The 25,325-nt window shown below is 39.7% G+C and overlaps 1 protein-coding gene across 5 annotated transcripts in view; it reads right to left on the bottom strand.

The window, feature by feature from the left end:
• Nucleotides 1–1,940: 1,940 nt before the first annotated feature.
• LOC118587190 (protein NPAT) overlaps nucleotides 1,941–25,325 on the bottom strand; it is a 40,892-nt gene continuing 17,507 nt past the window's right edge. For 2 of the 5 annotated variants that reach the window (XM_036192940.1, XM_036192942.1), the window contains exons 8-18: nucleotides 24,969–25,056; nucleotides 24,442–24,533; nucleotides 24,275–24,362; nucleotides 21,505–21,601; nucleotides 20,297–20,425; nucleotides 15,928–17,562; nucleotides 11,993–12,108; nucleotides 11,805–11,913; nucleotides 6,034–6,094; nucleotides 4,809–5,940; nucleotides 1,941–3,286 (exon numbers count right to left, since the gene is read on the bottom strand). In XM_036192940.1, the coding sequence (XP_036048833.1) occupies nucleotides 3,209–3,286; nucleotides 4,809–5,940; nucleotides 6,034–6,094; nucleotides 11,805–11,913; nucleotides 11,993–12,108; nucleotides 15,928–17,562; nucleotides 20,297–20,425; nucleotides 21,505–21,601; nucleotides 24,275–24,362; nucleotides 24,442–24,533; nucleotides 24,969–25,056 (3,625 nt within the window). In that variant the 3' untranslated portion in view covers nucleotides 1,941–3,208. The remainder of the gene's footprint in view (nucleotides 3,287–4,808; nucleotides 5,941–6,033; nucleotides 6,095–11,804; nucleotides 11,914–11,992; nucleotides 12,109–15,927; nucleotides 17,563–20,296; nucleotides 20,426–21,504; nucleotides 21,602–24,274; nucleotides 24,363–24,441; nucleotides 24,534–24,968; nucleotides 25,057–25,325) is intronic. The other 3 variants (XM_036192941.1, XM_036192943.1, XM_036192944.1) reach the window with 2 other exon arrangements.

Here is a 25,325-nt window from a genome sequence, read left to right as displayed (position 1 = left end):
ACAATGGTTGTGAGCCACCATGTAGTTGCTGGGAATTGAACTCAGGACCTCTGGAAGAACAGCCAGTGTTTTTAACCTCTGAGCCATCTCTCCAGCCCACAAATTCCTTTTATAGTAAAAGAAGAATGCTCAGATAGAAGAAAATACAAAACTGTAAGAGGCCTCAGGCCAGGGCTGGAGAGATGGCTCAGCGGTTGGGAGCACTGACTACTCTTCCAGAGGACCTGGGTTCAATTCCTGCCACCCACATGGTAGTTCACAACTGTCTATAACTCCAGTTTCAGGGGACCTGACACCCAAGGCAGAACACAATGTACATAAAGTAGAAATAAATAAATTTATTTAAGAGAAAAAAAAAAAAAAGGCCTCAGGCCTTTGATAATGCTTTGCCATGAAATGGGTTCTATGCTAAACTTGAGAACAAGGAGATGGTTGTCAGAAGCATTCAGACTTTAGAACTGTAAGACTGAAATGGCAGTCGGAAGAGCTAAAATGATCTGCAGGAGGACAGCTATTTAAACAAATGGTGACAGAAGGCTAGAGTTAGATGAAAAGTACTCTTCCGTCTTTCTTCACAAGCTACCCAGACAAGTCACACGTGGCTTAGAGGACAACTGCTACTCCAAACAAGTCAGATAAAGGCCTAGGGAAATAAGTGACCATTCAGCTGAATACACAGCTGGCATGCAATAAAAACATGGGTTAGAAGAGACAACTAATTGCTGGCAGAAAGGTAACTGATAAAAAGCCTCCTAAGGAAATAAATGACAATGTAAACATGTTTCTTTACAAAAATGTTCGGCGATGTTTTTATTTGTGACACCTAAGAACAGTAACATGAAGGCAGAGCAGATGACTCAGTGGCTAAGTATTTGCTGTGCAGGCATGAAGATCTGAACTCAGATCTTCAGCAGCCATGTAAACAGCATACATGTAAATGCCTGTGTGTACTTGCACCCTTCTGCTGGATGTGAGACAAAGACAGGAGGGTTGCTGGGACTTGCTGGCCAGCCAGCATAGCTTAAAACCATCCAACTCCAGGCCTAGTGAGAGTCCTTGTCCTAAGGGAGAACGGCAGAGAGAAATAAAAAATACTTGACAGTTTACTCTGGTTGTGTAAATTATCTTTGGACTTAACTATCTAGTGGTTTAGGCTAGTTCACTAAAAATGCTGCAGGTCAGGCATGGTAACACACACCTTTAATCCCAGAACTTGGGAGGCAGAGGCAGAAGCAGAAGGATCTTGGAGTTTGATGCCAGCTTGATCTACAAAGGACAGCTAGGACTACATAGAGACCTTGTCTCAAAAAACAAAACAAAACAACAAAAAAAAACCCACCAAAGAACAAGAAAGAGTATCCTGAAGAAGCTGTGTGTGGTGCATCCTACAATACTAGCACCTAGGAGGTAGAGGAATTCAAAGTCACTCTTGACTATATAATGATTTCAAAGCCAGTTGAAATACATGAAAGACACTAATTAAAAAAGCTCACAAATTATTTAAAAAAAATCGTGAGTTAACTTATATATGGATTTTCAATATTCAGCACATAGATTTGAGTTAAATAAGATAATCTGCAATTTTCTGCATTATGTGAATTCCTGAAAAAAAGAATTAACTAACCTGCAAAGAAATTTAAACAAAAGTTCCTAAATAGGACTGTCAATATAAATCCAAGCTTGTAATGTTAATGAAAATATATTTATTCAAACCTAACTGTAGGATAGACCCAAGCTGAGTTATGTAAACATTAACTGTATGATTATTTAGTTCCTTAGGAATAGACCAGTCATATAAAAATTTTACAATATAAATTTGTACAGTAAAGTCAGGCAATTAAAAAGACATAATTTTTATATTGAAAACTTTTTTGTTGTTGTTACAGTCGAATGGATTTATTTGTTAAAGGCCCAGTACAAAAAAAAAAAATGGTTGAAGAAAGTGACTTTTTAATAAAATATACACTTGTAGGAAAAAAAATCTGAATATACCGATATTTAAACAGAAAGGACTTACGAAAACACTTCAATATCTAGGCACAATTGGTCAAGTATTAATGATAATTTCTGTCATTAAAGTTTAAACCAGCTTTTCAATTTGACTGTTGTTTATGTAAGTCCATCCAACAGAGAAGGCACCTCTCACTCCCCTTAAGGACCTTGAGAGCAACTATTTACAACACTTCAAGGAACACAATGTTCTATAGGTAAGTATAGACACAGTTATTTACACATCCCACTTTAGGGTAAACTAAATTACAATATAACTATGATTTGTATTTTTACATCTTATGATGGGACATGACTTTCAAAGACACCAGAAGACAATCCTCCACATAAGCTTTTACATACAAGATTTAAATTAAATGTGCATTGGTCACTAGTATGAAAAATTCTATGAATTAGTGCAATTCTTTGTATCCCCTGTGCTTAGGGAAAGTTTATATATAATCAAGAAATCTCCACTACTACATAACTCAGTTTTTTATGGCTCAATAGTCTAACCACTTAATGTTCTGTAAAAGATCTCAAGAAGTTATAAATTGAAGTATCAGAACACTTAATAAATGGTTTATAAAAATCTCTTTAAAACAAAGAGAGCAGATGATCAGAAAAAAGTACAGAATTTCAGAAATATAGTTTTTACTGCAACTTATGAGAAAGGGTGATAAAATATTGACTCTAGGGGGAAAATCACCAAACTGTTGCTTCCTGATTAGATATTTTACTAACCAGTTGAGATGGTTATCATTATTATTTTTTATGTAGTGGCTGTAAATTTAAGTGTCTTACTAATATGGTAATTTTATAAGAATAACCATCATCTTCCTCCAAAGGAGATGAGAAACTACTCCAGAAGCCTTGGGCATCACAGAAGTCAAGACAATGTGGGACTATCAGGCTGATTTAAGCACTATTTCTACACGATATACACATGTACAATATACAGTGTCAAAGCTGTACAGTTTTGCAGATAGGCTTTACTTACATTTTTGCACATGTTCTGTTTTTCTAAAATAAAAATATACCAAGAACGTCTATTTACAAACTAGGAAGCTGCTTTAGAAACAGCATGACTTAGATATAAAGTGAAATCTCGGTCCATTGAAAGTGCAGGTCATGTTTGCAGAGTCTGTCACTATCCCATTTCCTACACGCGTTTGAAGGACACTAGTTTTAAACAACTACTGTTCTCTATGTCAGGTGCTCACTCATCATAATGCAGTGACAGCAAGAATTTGTCCACATCCATTCCTGCTGGAAATGAACTAGGTAGCTTCTTTTTCTGTGAAGACAAAAGAGAGAAGGAAAAACAATAAATTCTAGGCCATATAATTAGTAAATCACTTAAAACACTATATTGAGTCCATTAAAACTGCATCATTTTTGGGTTTGTTAGAATTTTATTTCTACAGGGAAGGGAAGATAGGTTTCATTAACCCAATGTTAAAATACATTTTGATTGTAATTAAGTATTAGTTTAGGGCAAAAGGCAAGAAATGAATTTGGAGTATGTATGCGCATGTTGAGGTTAAGAACAGGCTTCCTTCAAGGTGGTTACTTTTGTCAAACCACAGGCCTTAGAAAGCATTACTAACAGACACTGTTTTACTATACTGACTCATTTATTTTGTGTTTTTCTGCTTCTACCATATGGTTCCTAGGGATCAAACTCTAATCTTCAGCCTTGAGGACAAGCACTTTTACCAGATGACCCCTTTGCTAACACACATTAAAGACTACCACTCACTCACCTAGTCTGAAACATTAAGAATAGAGATGCTTTTTGACGTAGTACACTATATAAACAAAGGGTAAGATGTATGGTTTTTTGTTTGTTTGTTTTTTGTTTTTGTTTTTTGAGACAGGGTTTCTCTGTGTAGCTTTGCGCCTTTCCTGGAACTCACTTTGGAGACCAGGCTGGCCTTGAACTCACAGAGATCCGCCTGCCTCTGCCTCTTGAGTGCTGGGATTAAAGGCGTGTGCCACCACTGCCCGGCAAGATGTATGATTTTATGTTAAATGATGAAGCACCATAGATTAACCATGGACAGTCACAAGGATGACAGCACTTGAAACAGAATTCAAACTCAAGACTTGCAGGGCATCAAACCTAGACACCCTTTCCCCCACCTATTATACTTTCTCTATGGCACTCACATACTGATTCAGTCTACTCAGTAAAACTAACAAACTTTAGATAAATGCATTTACCATTGCTACTGTCGTTACAATGCCGTACTACTGCCAACCATGGCTAAAGAAAAACAAGGGGACGTGAGTTTTTCTTCTGCTCTGCCAGGCTAACCATCATTAAAGACTACAGAAGAGATGGGGAATGTAAGGTACTGTTTCACTTGGTAATTCATGTATTGGTAATTTCCCAGTCTTTCACATTTTATGTATGTATCCATGGGGAAAGTCCTGAGTGGTACCTTGACAGAAACATTCACTTTTCCTAAGGATGATACTTACAGACAACCTGTATCATCACGACTGGGAAACACAGGGGTTGGGGATTTACCTCAGTGGTAGCTCCCTGGGTTTGGTCCTCAGCCCAGGGGGTGGGTGGGGGGTGGTGGTGGAGGTGGTGGTGGTGAAGGTGGTAGAGGTGGTGTTGGTGGTGGTGGTGGGTGTGGGGGTGGTGGTGGTGTGGTGGAGGTGGTGGGGAGACTGGGAAACACTACTGAGTGTATGGTCTCGAGGGCACATCTGGTCAAGCAGCTGCAGCAAAGCAGTACTAAGCTCTATCTAATGTGAACACTGAGGGAAGGGAGAGGAATTGAGGTGAAAACTTCCAAACTTGCCTTGATCTTCTTCTTCTTCATTGGTACTGATGAATTTGCAAGATTTTTACTAGAAATACGGGAGTTTCGCTCGCGCTCATCTAATTCCTCAATTTTCCGCTTCTTTGTAGTGCTCCTTGAAGATGTTCTAAACTGCTGTGTGTTATCTTTCAGAGGAGTTGCAGTTCTAGCGATGGCTGCTCTAGAGAGGATCATCAGCGTATGGGCAGCCATGCTCACACTGTTCTCACTGCCTGTCTCACTGGCTGGGCTGCAGGCAGGCAAGTCTGCAGTGACAGGAGGGACCATTATTCTGGGCATGCTGCCATCTTCACCAACGCGCCTGCTAGAGGGCGCCTTCATACCGTCACCGGGTTCTTCTTTGTGCTTTTCTCCTGCTCCTGAGCCAGGGGTCCGGGGTACTGGCAAATCAGTATCAGCAATCCTATTTGCTGGGTTGTGCAGTGGGACACCCTGCAGTATTTCTGCACCGATTAAAGAATTAGCAGGTTTACTTTGCTCTTGTTTTAGGTCCTTCACAGTTCCACCTATAGAAGTAGCACTTTTACTGTTAGAGGATGCAGCTTGTTTTCTGGTCACCTCCTGCAGCGAAGCTATAGTCTTCTCACTCCGCAAGCTCCCACTCTGCTGTGCCCCAGGCAGTTTTGAAGAGTCTGGGCTCTTCTGCCTTTCCCCATCACTGCACAGCTCATTCTCCTTGTTAGCTGTTGCTTTATGGAAAGATTCAAGGGCCACTTCTGTGGGGAAAGCTTTCTTTTCAGACTGAATTTCTTTCACAGTGCTCTGTCGGCTAAAGGCAGTTTCTGATTTAGATAAAATCTTGGGCACAGTTTTTTCTCTCTCTCTTTTAATGGCATTATTAGGAGGTGGTTTTAGGGTGGAGGACACAATGGCTGAGTCGAGATGAGGAGAGGAGGGTTCCTTCTTTTCTTTGTTTTGGGGGGTCATCTTATACTGTGTCCCCTGGGCACTTGTCACAGAAGAAACAGTGCTGTCGAAACAGAGCACACGCCTATGACTTTCAAATGGCTTGCTGGTAGGAGCTACCCTCTCGGCTGAGAGGGGAATTGTGACCTCTTCTAATTTTTTCCCAAGTTCAGTGGCTGTATTCTTATCAGACACTTCAGTTCTACTGAAATGAAAATAAAACAACTCATTTTTAGCAACAGGAAATCTGTTATTTGAGCATTTTAATTATCTATGATACAAACTATTTTATCCTCACCTTTGCATATGACATGCTCCTGGAAGGCTGGACAAATCTGTTAAATTATTTACTTGTTTTCCTGGAATTATAAATTAATTCATTAGAAAAGAAAAACATCTGCGAAATAATGTATTCCTCTGAAAGAGGAGGAGCTGGATGATAATATTACACAAGAAAAAATATAAATGACAGCTGCTTTACAAACAAAACACTTTCACATATACACTATATTCTTATCTATCTATCTATCTATCTATCTATCATCTATCGACAGGGTTTCTCTTTGTAACAGTCCTGACCTGGAACTCACTTTGTAGACCAGGCTGGCCTTGAACTCACTGAGATTCGCTTGCCTCAGCCTCCAGAGTGCTGGGATGTGCACTACTACCACCGGGTAATACTATTTTCTTTTTTAAATATTTGCATTTTCTCCAACATACTCATCCATTTTATAGAGAAATCTAGATAAGACCAAATGATTTGTTTTAATTTCAGGCTAACATGAATTCAGCCTTCAAGAGCCACAAGTTCTCTACCAGTGTCTCTGAGTGAACTGACCCCATGGATACTAACACCTGCACGCAACCTGGTCCCTTACAGAAAAATGGAGTTGTACTTGCATAAAACTTAAGCACATCCTTTAATCATCTCTAGGTTACTCATATGATATAATACAAATATCATGTTAATAGCTAATATTGCATTGTTCAGGGAAAAATGATGAGAAAAGTCTGTTCATCACAAATGTAGTATTCAACACTCCCAAATTCTTCTGCCTGTGGTTGACTGAATCTGCAAATGTCAAAGAAACTGAGAAAGGAAGTCAACTGTACTTATAGATCAAGATAACTTAAGTTTAAGAAAGCACCTTGGGGGAAGGAGCTATGATAAATCAGAAGTGGTGTTTGTGGGACTTGGATTTGGATGGAAGAAAGTCAAAATAATAAAATCACCAATGGAGAAAAAGAGAAAGAGCTCCATGAGGTAGAGATAAGACTAGATAAACTTTTCTCCATAAAGAAGCCAGCTGGTATACCAGCCACACCACGCTGCTTATGCCGAGCACCAGACGCTATGAGAGCTAGGGAGACAGTACCTATTGGAGAAGATAGTGGACCAACAAGCCACAAATATGGTACCAGAAAAGGGGCCCAAGGCCCTCACCATTTCTTCACTCCTGCCACTACCCAGGAGAGCCAGACACTGGGAGTGCAGGGAAAGTAGCAGAATGGGGAATGTGCTGGACATCCGGATGGGACTCGGATCCCACGCAGCAGAGGTGTAGTGAGGGGCTCAATCTGGCAAGAGCAGGGAAAGGCTGTACAGGCAGTTTGGCAAAATGCTACAGCATCCTTATAGACTGAACTAACAAACCAGAAGGCTCTCCCCAATCAGGAAGAAATGCTGACTGAGAATATACTTCTATCAATTTTATTTTAATCTTTGACCTAAATTTTTTTCCTTCCTGTTATTACTTTTTAGTATTTGTACTTCTGTACTTTTAAGAGTTCAAGTGAAACTTAAGGCTTTATATCTGTCCTTTCTTTAAACCTAACATACAATATTTTCTCTGTTGCTTCCATACTTCTAACCCATATACTTAATTTTTCTTACTGTTTCCCTCTCCCAGTTAATTTCACTTGACTATTTAAATACTGACATCCGTTTATTTTAAAAAGATTTCAGAGTCCCATTTCAAAAACAGATCAACTACTATATTGAAGACTAAAATACACAAACAAGGAAGTCAATTCATGACAAGAAAATTAGTTATCACAGTACATAAAATAATCAGTAATCATAAAATAAAGGAAAAATGTAAAAACATGAAGCAAAACTTCAAGAAGGAAGTTGAGATGATGAAAGAGAACCACATAAAAGCTGTAGAAACGAGAGAACCAGTCATCAAATAAAGGCACAGCAGAAAACACTGTCAACAACAGGAGCAAGGAGAAGAATCAGTGCTGGGGATGGAGGTTAAGGTTGAGGTTAGACAGACATAAAGAGGAAAAGAAAAAAACAAACAACAACAAATAAACACCCCCCACCCCCACAAACCAACATTTCTAAGGAAAAGGAATATATTCTAGAGATCAAATCTGAATCCAGAGATAGAAGGAGCTAATAAAATAGATAAATGCAGACAATGTAGTCAATGAAATCATAGCCAAGAATTTCCCAAGTCTAGAGAAAGAAAGATCTAAACACAAGAAGTATTAAGGACTCTAAATGGGGAAGTGGCTCAGTGGTTAGGAGCACTAGTTATTCTTCCAGAATACCTGGGGTTCATTTCCCAGAACCTAGAAGGTGGCTCACAGTCATCCAGTTCCAGGGGATACAGTGACCAGGCATGCAGAGACACCAGGCAGGCAAAATAGTCATATACATAAAATAAATAAACCTTTAAAATAAGAAAACAAAACAAACAACAACAAAAACCCAAAAACCAAAACCAATAGTGGCCAGAAAAGAACAGTCCTACAACATATAATAGCCAAAATTTCAAAACAAAGAAATAATAGTAAAAGCTGTAACCCACATAGAGGTAGAAACATCAAAATGACATGATGTAGTAGGTGGCCATTCCAGTCTTGGCCTGGAAGTTCCAACCCCCATTGTGGCTTCAGTAATGATCACACCTACAAGGCAGGGCTCAGAGAGGATGCTGAAGACCCAGGAAAAAAGAGAGGCTTCTTTTGGTTCCAGGACCCTGGACATTGGAGGTAGACCAAGCAGAGTTCTCCAGAGAACACCGCTGGACTGCGCCATACCTTTCCCAGACCCTGCAAACTATCCCTTCATTTGTAAGCTACTCCACAAAAATCAACCTTCCTTTTAACTACGTGGAGTAGCCTTTGTAACTAATAGATGCTAATTTAAGAGGTTGATCTCAGAAAACATACCTGCAGACTAAATAGTCCAATTGAATGATGATGAATCAGACATCTTAAATAAATAACCTAATGTTTATTGTATAACAGTCTCCTGAGATTAAAACTCTCCATCTTGTAGGGAAGCTCCTTAAGACACTGGATATTAAAAAGGAAGTAAAAATGTACCCTGCAGGGAATTTCCTTAATCTCAGGAAGTAAACAACTCTTCAGTTTCAGGAAGTCACTAAGGTTGATCCAGTCACCATATCCCTCCCTCCCCAGGTATATATAAATAATAAGGACTGCCAAGAGGCAGTCACAGACCAGCAGAGAAGCCTGAAGAGTTAGATCAGGTAAACAGCCTGTTCGGTTGGAACCTCCAGCTCACTCCTGCTTGATCCGGAAAGCCCCATCTCTCTCTCTCCAAACCCCACCTCTCAGAGAATCTCCAACAAAGAAGAGGCACCAAAAAGCCCAGTTTCCCATAGCTTCGGCAGCTCATTCCCAGAAGTCAGTAGCCCAAGATCCTGCCTAAACTGGTCAGTTTTTAAGTCACACTTGTGTACAAAACCAGCCTGTGGAGGACACATCATCACCCTTCACCTACAGGGTATATATGCTCCCTGCTTTAGTTCTGCTGCCTGACTTTTCTGTTCCGATCTGTGGGGCTGGAGGGCTCACCTGGGAAGTGCCTTGCTTAAATAAACCTGTTCTTTTGCTTTTTCAATTTGGCTTGGCTGGCTTACTGCTTCAGCGGAGAAACCGATTATCGCATTACAGAAAACCTATTACTTACTGCCTACAAAAACCAGAGACCAGCCCACTTGCCTGGAAAAGGCTCAGATCCTCAGAGCTACCTGGAAAGGATTGCAATTATCTGAGTTGCCTGTAGGTTGTACAGGACACTCCAGGTTTCTATATCTTTGAAAGGGCCAGGCAAATATGACAGCCTGCCCTAATAACTCAGTTCAGAACTAGGCCTGGATCCTTGATTTTTGGAACCAAGCAGGCAGTTTCTGAAGGAGGCACAAACAAAGGATAATCAATCTCCAATACCCCAGACAGCAAGGACAAGGAGGTCTGGTATGTGCAGTACCAGGCCTGCTCTCAAATGGAAAAATTATAGCCTTAGCCAACCCCTACTAGTCCTGGCCAATTAAAATATACTAATACGATTTCCATTTGCTTAAGCCAATCATATCGGAGATGACCTAATTGGTCTAGGACCCTTAGCTGTGCTTAAAAGGAGTCCACATGTCCCTCTTGTGGTTGTCACCATTTTGTCTTTGTGTGGAATGGATGGCTCCAGCATGCTAGCAACATAAATGTTCTTGCTGATTGCATATATGGATGGTGGTCTTCTGTGGGACTTCTTTAGGAACCTAACAATTTTTCTTTTTTTTTTGGGGGGGGGAGGTGCAGTTTGAGACAGGGTTTCTCTATGTAGCCCTGGCTATCCTGGAACTCACTATCTCTGTAGACCAGGCTGGCTTCAACTTTGAGAACTGTCTGCTTAAAGGCATGTGCCACCCACTACCTGGCCAGGTTTCTAGATTCTGTAAGCTGTCACCCAGGCTTGTGTGGGCTTTTTGTGTCTGAGTCACTGTTGCTATTAGTAACCCCTCACCCAAATTTCTGTAAGTAAATCCAAATGAGCTCATTGGTTCACCAGTTAAGACTCTGGTCTATGGTCAGTTTCCTGGTTCCTTACCTGGGGCAAGTAGACGTTAGTTCACATCTCTCCAGAATAGAGTCACATAACAAGGATGTATCAAGTTTCCAACAAACAAACAAACAAACAAACTCAAATGCATAAAGCAGATGTTAGGAATAATAATGATCAAGGCAGAAACAGGGACTAAAATAATATAAAGAATTAATCTCACAAAGAGCTGATTCTTTGTAAAGATTAACACGACTAAAAAGCTCCTAGGCCAAACTAAGCCCAAACAAACAAAAGGGGAGGACAAGGACATGGCAGTTCCAAGTCAGCAACATTGGAGGCAAAAGGGAGACATTACAACACACCCCAATGAAACCCAGAAGACTTAGGGAATGCTTAGGGTGAGGGAAGTCCTTCACTCTCAACAAGGGTCTCCCTAACTGTTTGGCCTGGTCTAGCCTCTTGTTTTAGTCTCCCACATGTGGGTTATACAGTCTGCCACCACCCTGGGCCAGGAGCTTCAATTTTATCCTGTGAGCAACAGGGAATTACTGCAATGTTTAGGTAGAAAGTCACAGATTCCAATATGTATGGGTGGGGATGTAACTCAACTAACAAATATAGGATAAACCAGAAAACTGAGGATCTTAAAAAACAAAAAGCCAAAACCAAAACCAAAACCAAAAAAACCCCACCAGGGTAGGACACTGATGTGACAGATATAAAATCATGAATATGTGAGCTAACAGAATGTGTGTTAAGAGACAATCCGTTTTTTGACATGACTAAAGAGATGGTAGGACCACTGGTGAAAGTAGGGAACAAGAGAAGATGCTATGCAAACTTTGTTAAACATTTCAAAACTGTTTGGGAAAATAGGGATTATGATCTTACATAGCTCCAAAAAACATACTGAGGAGCAATGGATAAAAGCTAAAGTATTCAGTAAAACAAAGGGATTTACCAGATCAAAGCTGTCCAATCAAAAACTGCTTGCTTGTAGGGAAGGAGGACTGCTTATTAGGGGTGTGAAAGGTATTCAAGAAGAAAACATTTGTGGGATGTAGGAGGCACAAGCCTTTAATTCCAGCACTCAGGAGGCAGAGGCAGGCAGATCTCTGAGTTCAGTCAGTGCTATACAGAGAAACCCAGTCTCAAAAGAGAGAGAGAGACACACAGAGACAGAGAGAACAAGAAAACATTCAGTTGTTGCTTAACAGACACAAAGTTGATTTGAACTTTTTAACAAGTACCTGTAATAGGCTTGTTTCTGAGTCCCTGAGCCTTCTGAGATTTTTGAGGAATGGAGAATTGAGTGATACTTCTGTTACAAACAGGTGCTGCTAAAGGCATGTGAAGGACCTAGAAAGATAAACATACAAACAATTAACTATGCTGTTTGGAATGCTTCCTCACACTATTTTTAGTTCATAAATGCTACCTGCTGAGGAGGAGTAGAGAACGTATTTCCATTCTGTCCAACTACAGAGACAGGTATCATTCCCACCATTCCTTGAAGTACAGGCTGGACCGGAGAAGCAATTATGATGGCAGATCCTAGAAAACAGTTCTCATTAAAAATCAGGTTTCCTTCACTAAATCTTTTGACAAAAATAAATGTTAAAGTAATTAGTATTTTGAAATAAATTCTATGACCATATCTTTCCTGACAATCTTTGCATCAGCTCCAGCTTCCAGCCCTCACTGCTTCTTATGATGAACTGCTGCTATATGGAAGTGTGAGTGAAATAAACCCTTTCCTCCCCAAACTGCCTTTGGTCATTGTGTTTCCTCACAGCAGTAACCTAACTAAAACAAAAGCTGGTACTAGGAGTGGGGTGTTAGTGACAGACCTGACATGTCTTGGGGAGGACTGTAGAAGGACTTTGGGATAGATGCTAAGAGCCCAGCAAACTGTTCTCTAAGAGCTTGGAAGATAAGAATGTTAAGTGCAGTGCAGATGATGAAGGCCTGGCTTGCTAAGTTTTAGAGAGAAGCAAAGACTGTACTGGGCCTTTTGTGTGAAGAAATCTATAGTGTCTGGTCAGGTGGAGCTGAAGAATCAGCTGTGATTAACGAGAGCCCAGAACTTCTGAAGTAAAACCTTTGCTTTGCTGGGACAGTTGGTGCTGAAGAATCAGCTGTAACTAAGAGACTAGCATCACTGAGGTGAAGTCCTCTGGGAAGTATTTCCTTGGGGTGAGCCCACAGAAGCTGTGTTCCAGAAGCAGCCAAGGTTGTACCTCATACTGGTAGCCAATCTTGGTAGTATAAGAGTCACCCAGGTGGTACGGGTTTTGAAGCCATGAAGGGGTCATGGAGAGCAGCTGAGGCTTGGCACTGTAAGGCAGGACTGGAGTCCCTGAAGAGAGCCCAGGAGAGGCTATTGTTGAAAGTGCAGCTCAGTTGCAGCAAGGGACCCCAGCATTTTTGGAGATGCCAGCACTACGGGAGGAACACCAAGAATAGTAGCAGTGGTGGAGTGTAGCCAGCTATAGCCTAGAAGACAAGCTGTGTGTGCTGCAGAGGGCAGAGTCTGAGGGGTAACCAAGCCCTTTGGGTCACTTTGGAGGAGCCCATAAGATCATGAGTGAATTTCAGACATTGGGCATTGAATGATTTATATTGTTGAGTTTGGTTTTGCTTTGTTCAGATTGTGACTCTGTCCTGGTTCTTCCCTCCTGAAGTAACTATTTTTGATTTGACAAGAGCACACAATTCAAAGACTTTGAATTTTAGGGCTGGAGAGATGGCTCAGAGGTTAAGAGCACTGGCTGATCTTCCAGAGGTCCTGAGTTCAATTCCCAGCAATCACATGGTGGCTCACAACCATCTGTAATGAGATCTGGTGCTCTCTTCTGGCCTGCATGCTGTCTACATAATAAATAAATAAAGCTTAAAAAAAGACTTTGAATTTTAAAAGACTAGATTTTAAGAGATTGCCTATTTTAAAGAGACTGACTTTTTTAAAGATTTATTTATTTTTATGTTGCCCTTTGCTGCATGTGTGTCTGTTTGAGGGTGTCAAATCTCCTGAAGTTAGGCAGTTGTGAGCTGCCATGTGGGTGCTAGGAATTGAAGCTGGGTTCTCTGGAAGAACAGTTAGTGCTCTTAATACCACTGAGCCATTTCTCCAGCCTCAAGAGAATGAATTTTTAAAGACCATGGGACTTTAAAAGTTTAGAATGTTTATATTGTAATGCTGATATTGATGTGTGATCATTGGGAAGAACAAGAAAACAAAGGTTATGGCTCAACACTGATGTGTCTGTGTGTCAACTTCTTGGCTAGGTTTATGTCAACTTGACATGAGCTAGAGTTATCTGAAAGGATGGAGCCTCAATTGAGAAACTATGTCTGTAAGATTAGATTGTAGGCAAGTCTGCAGGGCATTTTCTTAGTAACTGATGTGAGGACTCAACCCATTGTGGGTGGTGCCATTCTGAGCTATAGATCTGTGATTCTATAAGAAAGCAGGCTGAGCAAGTCATGATAAGCCAGCATGGGGGTAACCAGTAAGCAGCACCTCTCTATGTTCTCTACATCAATTCCTGACTCCAGGTCTCTGCCTTACTTGAGTTCCTGTGATCATTGCTTTTGATGATAAATTGTTACATGGAACTGTGAGTGAAATAAACCCTTCCCCCCACCAAAGTTGTTTTTGGTCATTGTTTTCATCACAACAATAGTAACCATAACTAAGACAATCTTGTTTATAGATTTTTGATGAAGTACAGTACTAAAGTTAAGAAATACTTAGGTGTAGGGCATTTAGCAATATTATCCTGAGTTTGGGACTCTGGCTAGAATATCTATTACATACGGATTCTTCTAACAAAGAAGATTGCAATTAGAAACTGAGTAGTAAATGTTTTATGTTCGAATCTTGTATCAGAAAACTTGGATTCCCAGTGAGTATTTATAGCCCTTAATAATTTACCCAATGTATTGTATCTTAATGGTATTGGTCAAAAAGAATATACTTTTGTAACCAGATTAAACTACCAAGAGAAAATTATAGTGCACACATGGTCCTTAGGAGTCAACCACAGGAAAAGCCATAGTAACTTAGTCCTGGTCTGTGAATGCACCATTTCCTAACACACTAACTACCCCTGTCAGATTCATCTTATTTTCACCCAAACTTGCCAGTTTCCCAAATATCCATAAATGCTTATTCTATTTTCCTTGGCTTCAAATCTTATCTCATTTCTCTAAACCTTAACTCAGGCTTCCTATTCTGCAGCAATTCTGGCCTCTCCTTTACCTCATTTGAAATAGATTCCTTAATACTTAGTTGATAATATTTAATCAAACGTCATTGTATATAAATCAGTACACATAGGAATGTAGGTGAAAATGTGTAAATTCTTATCTCCAAGAAACATAAATCAACTGATATACGTTTGTCAATTACTAACTGCATGTAAACCAGCATACAATGAAGACAAGAGCCCCTCTGGAGCCTCTAAAGAATTGGATCATTCTTAAACACCATCAGAACATGAGAAATTAGAAAGGGCTTTACAGAATTCAGGTTTTCAGCTGGGGGTGGGGTGGAGTGGCTCATGCCTTGAATCCCAGCACTCAGGAGGCAGAGACAGGAGGATCTCTGTGAGTTTGAGGTTAGCCTGGTCTACTGAGTGAGTTCTAGGACAGGCTCCAAAGCTACACAGAGGAAAACCTGTCGTGCCCCAAAACAAAACAAAACAAAAAACAACAACAAAAAATTTCAAGTTTTCTTGAAAGCCTCTCTAAACGATAAATTCCTTATGACTATTGGGCCAGGTGGTAGTGGCACACACCTTTAATCCCAGCACTTGGGAGGCAGAGACAAGTGGATCTCTCTGAGTTCAAGGCCAGCCTGGTCTATAGAGCAAGTTCCAGGACAGTCAGGGCTACACAGAGAAACCCTGTCTCGAACTCCCCTTTGAAAGAACTATGACTGTAATAAAAATAAATATCCTGCTACATTGAGTTATGTATACAGCTATGCAATGAATTAGGCTTTCTTTTCACAGCTTAGTGTTGTATATTAAAAACTGCACAAAGGAAAAAAAAATAAAGCTATATCCTACCAGATTTAAACAAAATCTGGCTGAATTGGGTAGCAAGAAAGAGGCATAAGCAATTATTTGTATAGTATATTGTCATGTAAACTACCTATATTATCTCCTAGTCAGTGACTTTACACAAGAAAATTAAGATTACAGAGAAGCTCCAAAATATGTATGCACACACACGTAAATTATACACACACACACCTCTTTTCATTCAGTGTTGGAGATGGGAGTCCACAGCCTTGTACATGCTATACAAGTGCTTTTCCACTGAACTCTAGCCCCAGCTCACCTCCAATCTGCTCTTAAGAGTTACCTTGTGAAAAGTTTGGTGACACAGCTTGGTTGACAGCAAATACACTGTTAGACTTTGGTGGTGTCTGTAACTGATGTGGAGGAGGCTGTGCAGTCATAGGTGCAGAATTCCCAGGCAATACCACTACATTAGATTGACTGACTGTTGGTCCCAAGGCTGTTGGATCAGTCACACAGGTAGCGATCAAAATGTTACTTGAATTGCCAAATGTTGTACTTGTGGTGGGCATCAACTGTATGTAGCCTCCATCCTTAGGAACACAAGGGGCAACACTGGCTGAAAAAGCAATACCATCTTCGTTCTGAGGGTTGTTTACTACAGGTTCCTCAGGCTTGAGTACTAAAAGGTTCTGCTCCATTGGGCCAGAATCTCCTACTTCAACAGATACAACAGCACTTGCAGTTTCTTCTGAAGATAGGCATGTAACAAATTCTGCATTTTTGGCAGGAGATTTAGAAGACAGAATTATCGTTGGCAAGTTTTCTCCACCGATACTAGATACAGCGCTGTTAAGCTCTGCATCTGAGGAAACAAATGGATCATCACTGATGATGATTTTGAGAGAGACAATACTTGATGCATCTACCTCCATTGAGTCTTTGCTAGGTTTACCATCAATATTTTGGATCTCAGGAGAACCCCCAACTGAACCACTAGATTCTGAAGGAAGCGAATGATTATTTTTCACAGGATTACCTTCTCGGGGAATCAGTGCAACTTCTTCACAGCTGTTATGTTCACCCAAAGAGAGAAAAATAGTATCTCCATCTTTCATAGAAGAGGAAGGCTCTTGAGAGTTCTCAGACTTAAGTGTCTCAGTCTTGTTTTCCATATGATTTAAGTCAACAGATGCTGAACCATTAGATAGCTGTTTATCTGAAGGGGCTGACTCCTCAAGATGAATTTCTATTTGTTCAGATACATCTAAACCTAACCTTTCAACAGTCACAGGTGATGTTTTACTTTCCAATGAAGAATTATCTTGGCAATCTGGTAGTGGCTGTGCTGATGATACACTATTAACTTCAATTTTACTGTTTGGAGTTTGACTAGAATCTGGTGACTCAGAACCATGGGCATTACTTTTAACTTTTATTATATTGTTAGAATTTTCACAGAATTGACTTTTAGATGGCTTTTCAGTTAATGGAGTACTCTGGGACAAAAGCTGGGAATTTTTCCCAGAGAGAATTAAGTTTTCATCACTGGTTTCACCCCCAAGAGACACAAAGGAAGTAACCGGCACATCGGGCTGATCAGGCTCTAAATGAGGTGCACTCAACATACTCGGCGGAGACAAGGAATTCTTTTCAACCTCCACAGTCACTTCAGCTTCAGTGGGCATCTGACTGCTGTATAACTCAGAACAGTGTTCAGTACATTCAGCAGAGCTTCCTCTTTGGTTAAAGTCAGTTAAATTAGACACAGACTCAAAGGTAATGTCAAGGGCACACTTCGGTTCAGCAGGTACAGCTGTTTTAAAGGCCTTTTTTTGAATGCTAGAGCTTATTTGGGAGAGATTTTCCTGGGACTCCTGTTGAAGAGCATTGTGGTTGTTGCCATTCTTCAAATCACTTAATAACACATCTTCATTTTGATAGGATGTACAAAATGGAGGCTGACCAGATTGCCCATCTGTAAAACACCAGTGTGATGGAAAGTTACGTTGAGTATGTTTAGCTTCTGGAGCAGTCACTTTTCTTGTACAACCTACTTTGCCAAGAAAATACTAATCTTGGGCCTACCAGTAAGTTTAAGATTGATGCATAGTTAACAAATGTCAAATTGTTTCCCGAGTTTCTAAGACAACAGATGCCAAAGAAGGAAAATGTATAGGGCTTAAGAACATCCAGCACTTACCAGAAGACCACATGCCTAAGCTGGCTCGTAACAACAGTGGAGCTAGTGCTGCTTCCCTATCTAGACTGGTTTTTCTCCTCTCCATGGATTTTAGACAGGTCTCACTGTGTGGACAGCCCATACTGGCCTTGAACTTGTAGCCATCCTTATGCTTCAAGCCTCCTGAATGACGGGCTTTTCAAATTTTGCCATGTCTACTGACCTTATTTTGCCTGATTTATTTTTAATGGTGGATCATTTTACACAATCAACACGATTTCTGTGTATACTGAAACATTTAACATATTTACTGAGAACAACCATACACATGTCTCCAGAATGCAATTATGAATGGTTCACTCAATGATCTTGCAGAGATTAAGACAGCTAGAAAAGAACACACAGAACAGAAAATTCTAATAGGGCATGGGGAAAATTGTAATAGTATAGGAAAAAGGCTGGTGGGAGATTAAAAAAAGAATCTTTTTAAGAGGAAACAGTGTAGCATCAATATAGTGAGTCTTAGAGCAGTCATAATTTGGACAATTTGAATAAATATGGAAAGAAATTTAATAGGGAAAAATCCATAAACATGCCTGAAACTATCATAACCAGTAAAAATCATGTTGTGTATAGAGCCCACTTAATTCTATATTGAGGGAGAGATTAGGGGAAATTATGTTAAGGCCACACAAATGAATTATAAGTAACATTAAATAAAAACAGCAGGCCGGACGGCGGTGGCGCATGCCTGTAATCCCAGCACTCAGGAGGCAGAGGCAGGTGGATCTCTGTGAACTCAAGGCCAGCCTGGTCTACAAAATGAGTTCCAGGACAGCCTCCAAAGCTACAGAGAAGCCCTGTCTCGAAAAACAAAATAAAACAAAAAAAAAAAACAAAAACAAAAACCAGCAGTGCTAGAGATTAAATTGAGCATTATGCTACATAAGCACTATGCCACGAGCTCCATTCTCAGCCTGGAAGTGGTTTCTTAATGAATTTGCAAGACTTTCTGACAGTGGATCACAAGTTTTATTTTGTTTATGGTAAAGCTTAAGTGAAACATTATCTTCTAGATGTGAACACACACACATATGAATGCACAAATGTAGCTCAGCCTAGGAAATGGAAAGTTGGGGATGGAGAGATGGCTCAGCAGTTAAGAGCACTGGCTGCTCTTCCAGAGGTCCTGAGTTCAACTCCCAGCAACCACACGGTGGCTGACAACCATCTATGAGATCTGGCACCCACTTCTGGCATGCAGGCATACATGCAGGCATAACACTGTATACATAATAAATAAATCTTTAAAAAAAAAAAAAAAGGAAAGTTGAGCTTTGTTATTAACAATGAACTCAAAGAAAAATATTCCAAAACTAGTTTTTGAAGACAAGATGTGGAAAAACTGGAAGCCATTATGCACTTAAAAACAAGCAAGGAGCCCGGTGGTGGTGGTGGTGACGGTGGCAGATGCCTTTAATCCGAGCACTCGTGGGACAGGGTCTAGTGGATCCCTCTGTTCAAGGCCAGCCTGGTCTACAGAGTGAGTCTAGGACAGCCAGGACTATACAGAAAGACCCTGTCTCAAAAATCAACTAACCAACCAATCAACCAACCAAACAACCAACCAATCAAAACAGGTAAGGAGAAATGATGATCAGGCATAGCTTGAAGAGACTAAATAAATTTAGGTGGTTGGTACTGAGAAAGGCACTGAGAAGTTTAACCAATTATGAGAAGTGAAGAAGCTATCTGAAGAGCAGAGACCCAGGGGGCAGAGATGGGGTTATTGAAAGGAGTCTTTGTTATGCTGGCAGTGATTCATTTCTCACTTGAGAGGTGATCCCACAGACAAGTTCTTGATTCGATAACAGAGAGCTATATACAATTTTATTTTGTATAAATCTGTTATACCTGACAACAATATTTCTTTAAAAACATTCTACATTAAAAAAATTTTAATATTGACTTATTCATGCTTTTCTTTAATTCACCAGGTGTTTATTACTATGTATAGACTAACTATTGGTACTCCATGAAAGACAGAACTGTAAGGCTCTGAATAAAGACAGGAGGGATAGTAGAGATGGAGGATAACCTACAAAATTTACATTAACTAAATTCAAGACTATCAGTACATACTGTATAATGTCACTGAGACAACTGCTGATTGTCAGTTCACCTCAGAAAGCTAAAAAATCTCTTAACACATGAACCGAACAGATCAGGCACTAGAATCTGAGCCTTCATGAAATTATTTTGTTATAGATTTGTCCATCTGGCCAATATTATTTACTACTAGATTGTGTATCTATTGCTCTATGAAAGAATGACTATGAAAAACTAATCTTTTAATCAAAATACTAGAGATCTAGCAACAATTTTTCTCATTGGGCAGAAAATTATAAGCATAAAAATGAACTATGTATTAATTTCAGTAACTTCTAATGAAAACAGCACTTTGTTTCTGAATTTTGAAACTAATTTTAACATTTTGGTTGATGTCATTAGATAAATAAAAAGATCTTACCAGATTCTTCTGTCTCAAAGGAACTTTTAATTGCTAGATTAGTTTCTTCAGCTAAGACTATATTAGGATTAGTTTCCATTTGTTGACTACAAACACTTGGTGATATATTTTTATTACTCTTTGTTTTACCTATTAAAGAGAATAGGAAAGTAATTAAATGACCATACTAAAAAAAGCACAAATACTACCATTCTTAAATAAATGTTAAAAGCTTTATTTTAATTCTATCTTTTTTTTTTTTTTGAGACAAGGTCTCAGGTAGTCCAGGATGACCTTGAATTTATTATGTAGCCAAGGATGACCCTGAACTCCTGATTTTCCAGCCTCTACCTCTGAATCCCTAAGGATCATTATAGGTATTCCCCACTACCCTAATCTAAAAATTGTTAACATGCTGCTTTATATGCCACTCACAAATACAAATTCAAGGATTTTCTCACCCAACTTCCCTTATTTATCTTTGTTTAACAGCCCTGGATGTCTTGCAACTCACTTTGTTTGAGGCTGGCCTCAAACTTAAGAGATCCGCCTGCCTCTGCCTCCTAAGTGCTGGGATTAAAGGCGTGTGTCACCACTGCCCAGCTCAACTGGTGGTTCTTTCTCTTTTTTAAAGATTGATTTTTTAAAATTTTATGTATATGAGTACCCTATCTGCATTCATGACTTTATGCCAGAAGAGGACATCAGATCCCACTATAGATGGCTGTGAGCCACCATGTGGTTGCTGGGAATTTAACTCAGGACCTCTGAAAAAGCAGATCACTGAGCCATCTCTCCAGCCCAAATGGTGGTTCTTAATGTTAAAATTAAGATCTTCTGGCAGGTCCAAGAATCTGCACATGGAACAAGTTCATAAAGAATGCTGATACTACGGCTGTTCTGACTTTAATGCTCAATACTTTGCATTCCTCTAGGATCATTCAATTATATTTACCTGCATTGTAACAGACTCAGCATAGCTCATATTGACTGGTCAAAATAAAAAAAACCAAACAAAAACAAAAACCAAACCTCAAACCCAATTCTCCATTTTTATAGCTGAACTTTCCTAAGTAAACATAAAGACATAAAGTTCCTATCTCCATACATTATTTGCTAGGATGAAACAGGAAATTTTCAGAAACCCTGGGTGATGCTACTTTATTCTGGGTTAGATAACTCAAGACAGTGGAGAAAATTCTATTTGCTAGAATAAATGGTGTACTTACCATAGTCAAAGAGATCAAAGAGTGCCTGAAATGCTGGGTCTGACTCTGTCTGTTCCAATATATCTTGTATTGCTTCTTCAGACATGTGGATTTCATTCTGCAAAGTAAAAATAAAGGCATGAACAAATAGAATTAATATGGCTTTAATAACAAAAATTATTCACGTTACTGTTGACTTTTACATATGAGTATTTCCTTATAAGAAAATTCCTTGCGATTTGAATAATAGACTGATGTAAAAGAAAATAAGACTTCTGGGCTAGTGGATTAGAAACTGTAGTTTATGAGAAGAGTAAGGACAAGAACAATCAGACTCTATTAAAAGAGAATGGGTGGAAGGACAACACTTGACATCATAGAGGAGTAACAGGGTAACTGTAAGGTGTGAATAACAGATGGTGATACAGTAAAAAGGAATTAAGAAGCACACAGCTCCAGAGGTGGCTCAGGAAGGCAAACACCAGCCTCACCCCAAAATTAAGCCATGTGGCAGGAATGAAAAGGAGATGGGCAGTCCTACACATCCACAGGACAAATCGACAGTTCTTAGAATGCTCAAATGCTAGGGGGAGTGTTGGTGGACAGTGAGTGTTGGAGCCCATTTAGATCTCCTAGTGGCTTTTCCCAGCGGGTCTGCATAAAGAGGATGACTGGAACATGGGCCTGAGTACCAGGTACGTAAGATGGTCTGCACTTGACTGTGCGGGAGAGGGGGGTAGGTCTTCTGCTCCATCCCTGGCATTCCTTTAAATACCCTTTGGCAGAGTCAGTCAGGGCCCGATGGATTAGGATCCAGGCCCTCTCGAGGCTATCCTGTATTTTCTAACTTTTTCTCTCCCCTCTATCCTTCTAACTAATATTTCCTGGTGCTTCTACTCAAGAGTACTCTGGGGAAATGTGGGGATGGGGGATGTCCCCCCACCCCAGTGAGCCGTCTATTGTGCCAGGCTAGCAGTGGATAAGAGGCCCACTTTGTCACTTGCCAGATCTGTAAGTGGAGGGCTGTAAGTGGACACTAGAGAGGGATTCTAAGATGAGGTAACCTGAGACCTGAAAACAAGGGATAAGCACAAGTCGGGAACCTAGAATCAATCGACTTCCCACACACCCAGGGTGAGACAGCTGTGGGAAGTAGTTGTTAGCCTCAAGTCAGTGGGCTCTCTGGAACCACCTATCTGCTATGAGGTTCACTGTGTAAGGACCGAGAAGCCTGAAGCTTCAGCAAATTACTTCATGTTCACAGTCACGTCCCATTGGCGGGATGTTTAATGCCTATCTATAGAGTTTTCCAAGTACTGAGGTCAGTGCACCTATACTGATCTCACTATAGTTTGCTTCCCCATTCCAAGAGTCCAAGACCCCTGCTAGCTAGAACACTGTCCACCCTAGGGTATATGAACGACAGAGTGGGAGAACGTATAGACTAAGGGAAGCTACTGAAGTAAAGATAGCTCTATGAGATAAAAGGTATTTATCCGGTATGGATTATGAAACAGACATCTCCTAGAGACTCCCACCCCGCACTTCTTACCCACAGATTAAATTGTAGAGGACCCATAAAGAAATTGCTGCAATAATTCAGTTCCTCACCCCTGCGTTTAATGATACTTTCAGTAGTATTTTGACTACCTTTGAAAAACAAGCCCTTTTATTTTTAAAATTTTATTCCACCTCTTACATTCATCAGATATTTCCCATATATTATTTTGGTACTAGGCAACAGGTTTTGTTTGTTTTTTTAAAATCCCTAAATATTATACCTATTTTTTTACATAAAGGTTTCTTTATGTCATCCTGGCTGTCCTGGAACTTGATGTTTAGACCAGCCTGACCTAAACATCCTACCTCTGCTTCCTGAGTGCTGGGATTAAAGGTGTACTCCAGGCCTGGCTTGATTTTTTTTAAAAACCACTAGTATTAAACTCTTTTAGAACTTTTTTTCCCATTGTTTTATTTACCCTTTCTTTCTCCCCTTCCCTTAGCCTTCATTTCATTGACTTACTTTTACATTTGCCATACCAATTTTTCACTTTATAATACACTACATTGGTTCTGTCATTTTCTGTTCTATGGTCTTTAGTGATGTGGCTTTAGCAGAGTGTGTTTCTGTTTGACTTGGTGCTGTTGCTGTTATAGTAGTTTGTTTCCTCCCTTTGAGTGTTGTAGAGATGGAACCCTTAAAAGTAAGAACCACCCCTAAATAAAACTGGAAAATAGACCCAAATGAACAGACACATGAAACCAACAAAGAATCTATCACCAAGAGATAACCAACGTCTAAATTACTGAATTTACAAAGATATTACAGACTAGATTAATTCTATGGCTGAAATTCGAGGAGGAATTCTACTTCTAAAATTAATTAATGATTTTAAAGAGAAAATAATGAGGTCTTCGACTCAGGAAGAAGCAGTTATCAAACTATGAAAATTAGCAACATACCACATATAGTCAGCAAGGGACAAAAAGCCCAAATGTTGGAAGTGAAAACTCATGAAACAACAGCGAGAAGCATCACCAAGACATACCGATCAGGGATGACAACTAATATTAGGGAGGGAAACTGGACCTTAGGAATGAGAAACACTACATTTAGGATCAGTTCGTTAGAAGGAACATGATGAATGCAAGTCATATTTAACATACTACTTCAGTATCTTTAAATTACTACTCAGTTCCTAGTGATGTAGGAAAGGCAAGACTATAGAGTGCTGTTTATGAAATATAAGCTCTCTGATACACTCACACCCTTACACACATCTACCCATACCGGAAGTCCTAGGAGTTCGTCAATTGAAGTTTCTGGCTCTGCCGGGTTGCTGTCTGTCTGCTTAGGTACTTGAGCAACACTATTATCACTGCAGCACAGAAAGGAAAACCGTCAGTGAAACTGGGGGTAGGCAAAAACAAATCTGAGATTTGAATCATACGGCTTACCTAGTCAAAACCTTATTTATGTTTTCTGCTAGTTTTTCTTGAAGAGATTTGTTGCTTAATATTTTCTCTCTTGCATTTTCAATAACCATTTGCTGAAAAAGAAAATCAAGATTAGTAAAAGGATAGAAAAGAATTTTACATTATTTACTAAAACCCAAAATCAATGCCTTGTCCCAGCAACTTGAGAGACTGAGGTAGGATTATAAATTGGAGTCAAGAGTTTGAATTCAATCTGAACATAAGGAAGACCTCATCTCTAAGTAAATAAAGAAAACAAAAACGCCACAAAACCCAATCCACAGCAGTAGTTTCAATCACAAAGAAGTTTCACTTGGTGCATTTGCCATGTGTAGTGTTCTCTAAGTACTACTTTCCAGTTACAATTCCCTATTCAATGGGAAAGCCAAAAGCAAGTCTGTTGTTCTCACAATCATATCAAAATCCATAAACACATAACTACTTATATATACTTCAGTGTTTTAAAATTTGAGAATATCTCAAGCTGCATACTTTGGGAGGCCACTTACTTTTTCTACTGCAAATGCATTTGGATCCTGTAAATTCCTTACTGAAGAATGAGGTCCAGACGGCGGGAAGCTCTTCCTCTGGGATTCACTGAAATACATTTTAAAAGCTTTTCTTTTACTCTATGTTTAACAGATCAATGAGAATGTATGTACATATAAACCATGAGATCATCATGGTAGGATTATTTTTTTCTCTTTCCAGAAGAACAAAGTCAGAAGAGCGGAAAAAGCATTACCAGACATAGATTCAGATGTAATGAACTTGAGTTCTACTGAACAACAACAAATCAAAAGATGAAAAATAACAAAGAATGAAAAACAAACAAACCAACCAACCCTCAAGGAACACAAACTAGC

This window comes from Onychomys torridus, chromosome 7, assembly GCF_903995425.1.
Source record: "Onychomys torridus chromosome 7, mOncTor1.1, whole genome shotgun sequence".
Lineage (NCBI taxonomy): Eukaryota > Metazoa > Chordata > Mammalia > Rodentia > Cricetidae > Onychomys > Onychomys torridus.
The sequence above is the reverse complement of the archived record's forward strand: the minus strand, read 5'-3'. Positions and strand labels throughout refer to the sequence as shown.